Source organism: Geospiza fortis, unplaced genomic scaffold, assembly GCF_000277835.1.
Source record: "Geospiza fortis unplaced genomic scaffold, GeoFor_1.0 scaffold41, whole genome shotgun sequence".
In the NCBI taxonomy this organism is placed as follows: domain Eukaryota; kingdom Metazoa; phylum Chordata; class Aves; order Passeriformes; family Thraupidae; genus Geospiza; species Geospiza fortis.
In genome coordinates, this window is record NW_005054299.1 from 14,628,754 (window position 1) to 14,638,969 (window position 10,216).

A 10,216-nucleotide genomic window follows, 5' to 3' on the forward strand; every position below is an offset into this window, starting at 1 on the left:
GAAGGGAGAGCAGTAGACAGGATTGTCCACGACTCCAGCACCTTTGGGGAGAGATAACTGGGACGAGAACTTTGTCAATGGTCGATATTCCCTTTGAAATCAGTGACGTTTTAGTATGAACTGTGTTTAGGGGTAGTGTGAACTATAACACCTTTAAACACCTTCGGAAATTCTAGGTGATGGAAGACGCTGACTATGGCTTCTTTCCCTGCTTGATGTGGCATTCCTCATGTCCTCTTTTGTTCTATTTTACAGTGACAAGTAGTTAAAGAATTTTTGAGCAACTAGAAGCTTGACTGCTTATCAAGGCAGCAATAGTTTCTACACTTTTTCTCAGCAGTTGAATGAGTTGTTAATTGCCCCATTAATTTTGTTCATTTTGGTTCCCACATGCATTGAAACATCTGAATCTGTGGTAGATTAGAATGCTGTGGCATCTAAAATGCCATCTACTGAACAGTCAAAACCCAGGATAATATACAGAATATCTTGTTTCATTAGGTAAAAAAGTTACTGACTGGCAGTTTGTAACCTTCAGTAGTGGCTGCCAACTGACTAGCACAAACTAGATGTATTTTACAAATTGATGTATTATTACATTTTTAAATGTCAAGGTTGAAATGCACAGTTGCTTTATAATGCTTTAATGAATTTTTACACTTCTGTAGGAAGTAAAGATATTTCCATTGTGCTTAATCTGAACTCTTAGTTTTTTATTGCTATCAGAATTCTATGAAAAAAAAATTCATTTTTGTAGCCAAAACAGGAGTCAAAATAGTGCTTTCTTTTTACATCACTATTTTGCCCACGTTACAATTATCTTATGTAAAGGAAAAATTATCTTATGAAAGGAAAAATTGTGTTTAATATTTTTCTCTCAGAATATGAAGTAGCTTTTGCAGTTAACTTTTTCCACAGCCTTCATCAAACTGACAGCCTGTATTTTAATATCAGACATCAAATTATTTACCTGATTTTTTTAAAGTCTATTTGCTGTTGGAGGTTTTTTTTATTGTAGTTCACACTATGTGCCATGGGGCTGTGCAAAGATCGTTCTGATTGCTCCACTCTGAAGGCTCCGTTCTATCTATTTTTAAATGTGGTCTCTTTATTTTTTTGCTCTGTTAGTTTTCCATAAGGCAGTTATTATGGTGGAAACAACAGGTAACTTTTCAGCTCTCACTTGTACTCCCATTAGGGGAAGAGGTGTGACAACAGCATGAGGTGATGCTCTTGGTCCAAGGTTGCTCACATTCACAGTGATGGGTGTGGGATTTTGGTTTTGTAGATTCACAGTGGTGATGGGCTTTGCTTCTCATCTGGGTACCTCATGGTGTACGCTGTGACAAACATAAGCAATGGGGAGAAATGATCTGGCTAGTTCTCAACAATTCTGAAGAACATGAAAGAAAAAGCTTTTGCTGTTCTTGAGATTTCATTTTTGCTCCTTTGCATTTTTAGGAATGCTTGAAAGTGACCTCTTTGTAAACCAGTTAAGCATTTTTTTCCACACAGACTAAAATTCAGATTGCCTGAGTATAATCTGTGATAACGTGGGATGCTTCTTTTGTAGGAGAGAAAGTGTTATCCCTCTCCTGAGTCTGCAGGCCATAGCTTGCATCCCCAAGCTGTAGTAGGTGACACAGGCAGTGAAGATACCAGCTTGGTCAATTCTTGGGGACTGATATATATGAAATTTCACAAAGCTGTGTATATTATCTCTTCACATAATTCTAATGTCTGAACTCAGGTGACACATTTCCCATTGGTGCCATCAATACTTTGCATCAATCTGTTTTCTTTAGATTGCTGTTCAGGAATAGGTTTACTTCCTTCTTTGGAGGAATCAAGCTCCATAAACCTCTTGTTTTTCCTCAAAATCTTCTTGATTTGTCTTTTTAGAATGCAGACTGTTCAATGATAACATTTCTTAATTACTTAATTATGTATCACAATGAAACAACTTTGTATTCTGCAATCTTGCAGCTTAATCCTATTGTTCCTTACTTTTCTGATACCTAATATATTAAAATCATACATGTTACTGCAGGTACAGAGTAGAGAAGACAATATTTCTCTTACCTTGATATTTTTAGAGCAGGGCGTACAATTGCTGGTTCAGCATATTAGGCTGACTGTACATTTAGCTTCCTCTGAGAAGGAATTGAGAAGGTCACTAGGAAAAAACTTAATGCATGCCTTTTCCTTTACAGACCAGAAGGATCTTGCCAATAAGTCAGATTCAAGTGGCCTCAGGATGGTTTTCTCCATGGTCCTGCTCCTCAGTGATTTCCTTAAAATAGCATTAGTTAAATGCTGTAAGGTTTTCTTCTTTGGGGTGGGGCAAGATTTCTGAGTTATTTTTATGTCAGCCAAACTCCCCACACTTCCCATGAATTCAACCCAAATGTTTGTGGCAGAATGATGGTATTATCAACAAGAGTTCATGTTATGAGACCACACTGGCTTACCCTTTTTATTCTGGAGACACAATGCCTTGATAAAACTGATGATCTTATTTGAGAATGTTTGAGAATTCACCTATACAGGCGGTGTTGAGTATTGTGACAGCTGTTGAATATCTTGACCTAGGTGATGGTCCAGTTAGAACTTGGTTAAAAGCCTGATTAGATCTCATAAGAGCTCATTGATAACCTCCTCAGAGTTTGCATTGTGAAGTATTTTACTGTTTTTATTCTTTATATTTGAGCAAATATACATGGTACCTTTCTTCTCATTAGAACTACTGTAAGTTTTGGATGTGTTTGTTTGTTTTTGTTTTTGTTCCCACCATCCCCCCTCTCGCCCCCCACCCCAATCCTCCCTGTCAATTCTTAAGCCCCTATTTCCGTTTGTGGTTTTGGGAAGGATTCTGGGAGAGGTCATGTGAAACAGTGTCTGCAAACATCAAAGGCAAATCTGTTTTGGTTTTTAGTTCGTCTCCTTCATCCTAAAAACATGCCAAGGGTGGTCATAGGACTCTTATGGAAGTGTTGGAGTAGAGTAGAGAGAGTGGTTAAAAACAGTAAGTTGCATCTGTGAGCAGAAATAGAATGCTGACAGAAGTTGAGTGCAGATTGCAGTGGATTTAAAGGTGCACAGTTTATCAGGTTTTCATGTGGCTGCCTGCACAATCACATCCTCTCCATTACCTTCTTAAAAAAGTTCCTTTTTCTTCATGGCAGTCTTTGTATCTCATTCTCAGTTCAGCTGACAGGACCAAGATTGCTGTCTACTTTTTTGGTTGAAATAATGGCTAGTGGAAAAGAGAAGGAATGGTATAAGCTGGAGTATAAAGCTACTGATAGGATTTTATACTTCCAGCTGATAAGCCCTAGTTACTGGATAGGGAAATCTGCAGAATAGCTGTTGATAACAGCACTTTAAATAACACTGGAATAACAACACGTAAATGACTCTGAAACTGTCACTGAGTTGGGGTTGCCTCTGTTGTCCCTTCAGAATGACAAGTTCCACAAGGCAGGCCCACATGAGAAAGGGTTCCTGTTGGCAGAGACCTCAGGGGTTTTCTCACACCTGCCTGCAGCCACAGCATAGTACTATGGAAAGAGGATGGAGTAATTAATAATTGATAAGATATCCACATGCATATGGGAGCTTAAATATAAAATTGACAATATTTATTAAAACACACCCAAATTAATGTTTATAAAGACTAATGTTTCAGGTATGTGCAGTAACACAAAGTAATAAAATCAAGTCCACCAGTACTTCTACAAATCAACCCTTAATTTTACTCTCTTAAGTAGCATAAAAAGAGTTTAAAGTATTTCACAGTGTAAATAGTTCATCAGGATGCATTGGGACTAAATCTTTTCCTGTGAGCAGCAGACAGATGCTGCTCCCTAGCATTTTAGTGGTTGTTTAATGCTGGACTACCTCTTATGATAACTAATTTTTTCTCTTTAGTGAAAGAAGGGTTGGCTTTCTGAACCATCAGAGCAACTGGCCCCTAGGAAGGGAAGAAAGCAAGCTAATACATTAAGTGAATGGTAGAATCTAGCAAATTGTATAAACTAGAAATTCCTTTTTAAAATTCTCATTACTCAAGAGTCTGGCAGAGCCACATCTAACCAAGTGGTTTCTGTTCCCTACAAAGGCTGAAAGTGTGTTTTTTGAAGAAGAAATGTCACAACTGAAGCAGGTATTCTGCTTAAGGGCTGGCTTCAAACGGGCCTCAGAGTGCTGGGGAACAGTCTGGACAAGCTGAAGAGGGACAATTCTGCAAGAACCATCAGAATTGACTTGGGAGTCTCAGCTCTCTGTCAGTCTTACTTAACTGGCAGTATCGAGAGTTTTATCTAGTTCACACTAAACAAAATGGGAAAGTAGCAAAGGATAGTATAGGAAAGAAAACTTGATAGTGAATACATTTTCAGTTAATGTATCTGAGAAATAGATTTGAAGACATTTTTTCTTCTTATTGCACATCTGGTAGGAAAATAAATTAGGATGGGACAACATTGACAGGTATCTCAAGCATTTTAAGAGCATAAAAATGGAAATAATACATCATACCTACAGGATTTCTTTGAGGGAAAAAATAGATGTAGCTATTGGAATCCTTTTCGGCATGCTATATTTCAATGTTTATTTATTTAAACCATTACAGGAAGTGAGATAATTCCATCTTTGACACTGTATATTGTTTTTCTAGTTAGTAGAATAAATGAGTGGAATATTTTTCTGTCAGAATGTAGGTATTTGTGTTCTGAAAAACTGCTAGAACATTGTCCATGAAACTTTCATTGATCTACCTGTGGTGGAGAGTCTTCTTGTACAGATCGATTTCAGTACATTAAAGCACCATATCCATTGAATTAACTGTGTGTCTGATCTCTTGGTGCCCCTCTTGAATAGATAATTTTAAAACTTTACCCATTTCTTATCCTAGAGCTGGAATCTGTGTACTTTTCCCTCACAAAGAGAGGTTTAGAGTGAATTGTAGAATTTTTCAGATAAACAGCTTTGCCAGCCTGAACTATGTTGAACATCTTTGGCTTTCATTCCTGGAGGGAAGACAACAAATTTAGCCAGTAGCTTATTACGTGTTTACTCATCTCACAGAGAGTCTTTGAGAGGACAACAGTATATTATGTTTTCTTCCAGGGATATGGCTTTTAGTCACAACTTCCTCTCAGTTCTTGGAAGAGATATAGATTATCTGGTACCCAGGTTAAATCAAGTTCATCTCATTTCAGGACTTTTCTTTATCAGGCCTCTTCAGAAGGTAAGATTAAAGTATACTGTCTTCATGGAAAAGAGCTTGGAAAGGCTGAATGCCTACAGAGTACCAGCACTTAAAATCTCTCCCTGCCTTCTCTTGACTAATTTTTATTTCTATGGAAGTCTCATACATCATGCCAAGAATATACAGCTATAAATATTCCTTCAATGTTTCTCCATTGAAGTGCCTGATGTCAAGAACTAAACTCCAAGTCTACATGGGAGACATGATGCAAGACTCTTTGAAATAACCAGTAAACAAAACCCCATCAAATTCTGTACTTTGAGAGTCTTTAGGGACTTTTCCACGAGGTCCACTTAGAGTTAACTATGTTTTGGTTTTTTTTTGTAATTAAATGTGGATTTTACTGATGCATAGGCAGTGAAGAGGTAGGCATTATTGTCAGGCTGTGAAAAGAACACAGTTTGTCCTGTGCCTGGGGACTGCATGGGGCTCCTCATCCTCAGTGAGCTCCAGTCTCCAATCCATCACACGCATACCTGCCCATGCTTCCATCAGGAGCATAAAGTCAGGGAGAGGAATACAGGATATGTTCCTACTTATCTTCTCTTTGTGTATCCTCTGGGGACTTCAGTACCAAATACAGATGGAAAGCAGCAGGCAGCTGTAGCTCTATGAGGGGATGCACCTCTCCTACTTGCAGAAGAGGTTCCTTATGTCTGGGTCAATCCACTGCTGTATTGAAGTGCTTGTAGCCTGTGATGGGCTGGCCTTGGCCAGGCACCCTATGCAGCCTCTCTCTGCCCTCCTCAACTGCACAGGAGGAAAAAACACAATGAAAAAGCTCATGGGTTCAGATAAAGAGAGAGAGATCACAAAGCCAATGTATCATTCAGCTATGTTCAGTTCTGATACCCTTTGTCAGCAAAATGACGTTTCTGTCATGACGTCAAGAAAGCAAATGAAAAGAACGAATGCACACTACAGCCCCCGGGATTCTCAAACTATTGGGATTGTAGAAAACTAGGTATGAATTTGTTATGCCTGTAGAAAACAGATGTGGTGACTTAATGTTGGCCTGAGCTGCTCAACAGCACTTAACACCACATCAGCTAAAGAAGGAAATGTATCGTCTACTAGAGCAGAGCTTTGTTTTACTTATACTATTGAAAATACAGAAGACAAGAATGAAAATGGGAAAACAAGTGTCCCTCATACCAATCCCAATTTGGCTGTCATTCAGATTTTCCCTCTGGATTCTCTGTGGAGGCCTGGAGGCTAGCTTAAGAGATGCTGCCTTCTGGGAGCTGGTTTGCAAAACAGTTTGGGGCTGTATTTAGCCACAGGGACCAAGAAGTCAACTTCATGTCACTTTGCTTCCTATATTCTGTCATTTGGAGTAAAACTAATAAATGGGCTACCAGTTCACTATTTTTTTTTACCCTGGCTTTCTTGCCAGGGAGATTTCCTTTTGAGATAGACCCATTAACCTCCTTATATTTTTTTCTTCAGAATTTATTTCCTGGTTCTTAGCTTGCCCCAAGAATGCAATTTCTGGCTTATATGAGATATATCTGTGATAACTTGTCTTCTACTTTCCCCATTCTTTGAGATTGAGATATAAAAAGCAAATGGAGCAAGTTACTCCTTCTCCTTTGCTGAGATTGTCCTTCCTTTCCAAACTCTTGCAATGAATTATTTACCATGAGCCATATTACTGTGCACAGATCTTATACATCTTATCTCTTTATCCCTGGTTCTCAGCTTTTCATACATTATGACTAACTGAGTGGACATGAGAGCACTTATGTTTTCCTGGATGCAGGAGCCTGGATGAAGTGACTCAGCCCAATCTGAGGGCAATCATGAGCCAGTGTTTGCTTTGCTCCTTCCTCTGGCACAGTGCCAGGCAGGAAGGGCTCAGGCTTGTGGTCCAGAGCGAGCTGTGGCACACTCTGGGCAGGCTCTGCACCTGAGCTGTGTGTTCATACAGCTGAGGCATACCATTGCCAGCAGACTTGGTGTAGCTGCAGAGCCATAGCAAGGCAATATTACTAATATAAATGACAGATCCTGCATTTAGAGTGGAGATTTTTCATAACTTGTGCTTTTTCAAAGTACCTTTCCTGTCTGCTTTTTATCAGTTTTGGTGTTTCTGCTGTCATAAGTCTCAAACTGGAAATATATTAGTTGTAACAGCTCAGTGAATCATTCTTTTTCTCATGTTTCTTTTTGCAGATGGCCAAGTAGCTGAAATTGAGAAAAAGATTACAGAAGCTTTTGAGGTGTTTGACCGTGAATCCAATAAAACTGTGGATGTCAGGTTTGTAAATATATTCACAAATATATTACAGAATCTCAATAGAGATAAACAGCTCCCTAAACTGGCATCTGTATTACCAGAAAATGTAATAGAAACAGTTCTTTTGGCCCTGTTTGGACAAGTATGTTTGTAGTGGGTTGACCTTGGATGGATGCCTAAAAATTCCTGGATGCTTTAATTCTGGTATTTTTAAAGTTTGACTATTTGACAGTGCTACTTGAACTTAATTTTAACATAAACATTCATACTTGTGTAATTTATGTTATAAAATGGATAAATCTCGTGTTTATGTCTCAGGGAGGAGGTTCTGAGGTTATAAGCTGTTGTCATGAAAGTTTACTGGAGTAGTTTTTTATATTTACAATTTACTATTTCCAAAGAATATCCTTTTAATTATAAATCAGTTATTGAGTAGAAATGCTACAATGGAGTGTGAGAACTGGTGAAATTGTTGTCATTAGACATTCTGCATGAAGACAAATTGAAAAACATATTTAAACATTTCTAACAGCTTTTCTACATTACAGAGAGGAATGGGAGATGCAAAATATTTATGTGATACTTGTAGCAATGCATGCTTACTAATGGCTCTAAATTTAAGAAATTGCAGGTATTTCATAGAAGTAATGTTTTTTCAGCTATACCCGATGGGGAGAATATCAGGATATGTGTCCATGCTTAGTATAGTTGTTGTTCCCTTGTTCATAGGGCTCTGTAGGGGAGAGTGATCTCTTACATCTCCTGGTCCGTGCCCAGGGAGGAGCCTGATGCCCGGGGCTGTCCTGGTGCCCCCTGGTGTCCTGCTCCTGGCTGGGCAGTAGGATGGCCCTGGCTGCCCAGCCCTGTGCAGAGCCCCCACCAGTTCCACCCCCAGCCCTCACTGCATCATGGCATACTCACTGCTTGTTTGTTTGCCAGTTATATCTGCAGTCTTGGCTAAACAGCTCAAGAACTTTCTCCACTTCTTACTCCATTATATATGGATGTGCGGCTTGGGAGCGTGTTGCAGCAATGGAATGATACAAGTGGACTCTTTTAAAAATGTATTCAGACAGGGGACATCCAAAAGTCTATTTTATGTGGTAAATGCACAATTTCACATTAAATTTTTTGTAGTACAGATAGAGACAATGAACAAAAACTGATTGTCTAATTATTCCTAGGTTCATATTGCAGGGCTGTATCACAAATGGGATTATTAATGGCTGATTATCTTGTATCAGAAGGTGGCAGCACAGCACAATTCTTAACCACAATTGTAGCTGTATCAGTATTAATGCCTGAAATATCAGATATCCATGAAGAATGAAAAATTATACTGATTTGACAGGCCAACATTGGTATTCCATGACTCTTAGTACAAATTAGTAAGAAATTGAGCACGAGGAAGATGGTATTTTTTCATGCATATTTCATGTCCCTCAGTCAAGGACTTTTGTGATATTGCAAATCTTGTCACTGAAAGTGTTATATGCAATGTGAAAACCATGACCCAAAATTTTCATTGCATCTGTGTTACAAAACTTGTGTGATCATAACCTTGGTTTTTAACCATCGTTTCGTATTCTAGTAACTACACAGCAGAAACTGCAGCTGCTGAACTAAGTGAGAGAAAGGGTCTGGGAGCAAAATAGTTTCCTATCAGGTCCTTTAAATATTACCAAATGGGTCCTGACTTTTTTTACCAGAAGAACTTCAAGCAACATCCTCGTGCCGGCATGCAGGCAGAGTGCCAGATAGAGCATCCAGCAGTGCCAGATTTTGCAGACTCTTCTAGGGTCTGACTTACCTCAGTCACATCACAGTTCTGCTGGGTGTGAGTGAAGTGAGGCAGGAGGATGATGGCAGCATTCCCATCCCTGGCAGTCTGTGAGAGCAGAAATAGTGTGGGACAACAAGGAGGCAGGATTTGTGTTGGATGTGACTCTGGTGGAGGCAGGGAATAGTTACAAGTAGCTGGAAAATATGAGGGAGTGCAGGAGTGAGAACAACAAATGCAATATTATACTAGAAATAGGATGCATGGACAAGGATTATGTCTAAATAAGTGACCTCCCTGAGGCCATTGGCCATTCACACCCACAGGGCAGGGTCATTTGAGTAGATGGTTTCATTTCAGACCACATGGATGTGTGGAATTGGGTTTTGCTCTGTAACTTGTTTTGTGCAGCCAGTCTTTTTCTCTCTTTTGTCTATTGTAGTGCTTCTCACGTTTTCAGTCAGAATGGGAACTCCTTGGGACCTGTCTGAGGAGGTCATAGACTTATAATTTTGCATATGCTTGGTGTGCTACATTCAGGGCTTTACTGTTGTAAGAACATTTTACAAAGATCATTCCTCCTTGTATCTACCATTTTTATTAGGCAATCTGATTTTTGCACAAAATGGAAAAATTTACCACTGGTCAAGATGAAGGAACCATAGAGGTTTGGATCATGGGAATCACCAGCACTGTGAATAGATATTCAAATGTGCTTAAATTTCGGTGTTGTTGAATTGAATCTTAAGTCACAAGCTATATTAATGCTTCTGTTATTTTGTTCTTAATCCTACCATAAGTCTCATTAAAGCTTTATTACAGCCTTAGAATAATTTTGTTTCTAGTCTGTGACGTTGTTCATCTTAGACTACTTTGAGGCATTGCCAGTTTGGTCAGAATTCTATTTAGAGCCTCAGAACAGCTG

General features: G+C 39.0%; 1 protein-coding gene across 1 annotated transcript in view; it reads left to right on the top strand.

Annotated features, from left to right (window-relative positions):
* EFCAB2 (EF-hand calcium binding domain 2) overlaps positions 1-10,216 on the top strand; it is a 20,165-nt gene that overhangs the window by 1,834 nt on the left and 8,115 nt on the right. The window contains exon 2 of the mRNA XM_005416331.2: positions 7,448-7,532. Within this exon, the coding sequence (XP_005416388.1) occupies positions 7,448-7,532 (85 nt within the window). The remainder of the gene's footprint in view (positions 1-7,447; positions 7,533-10,216) is intronic.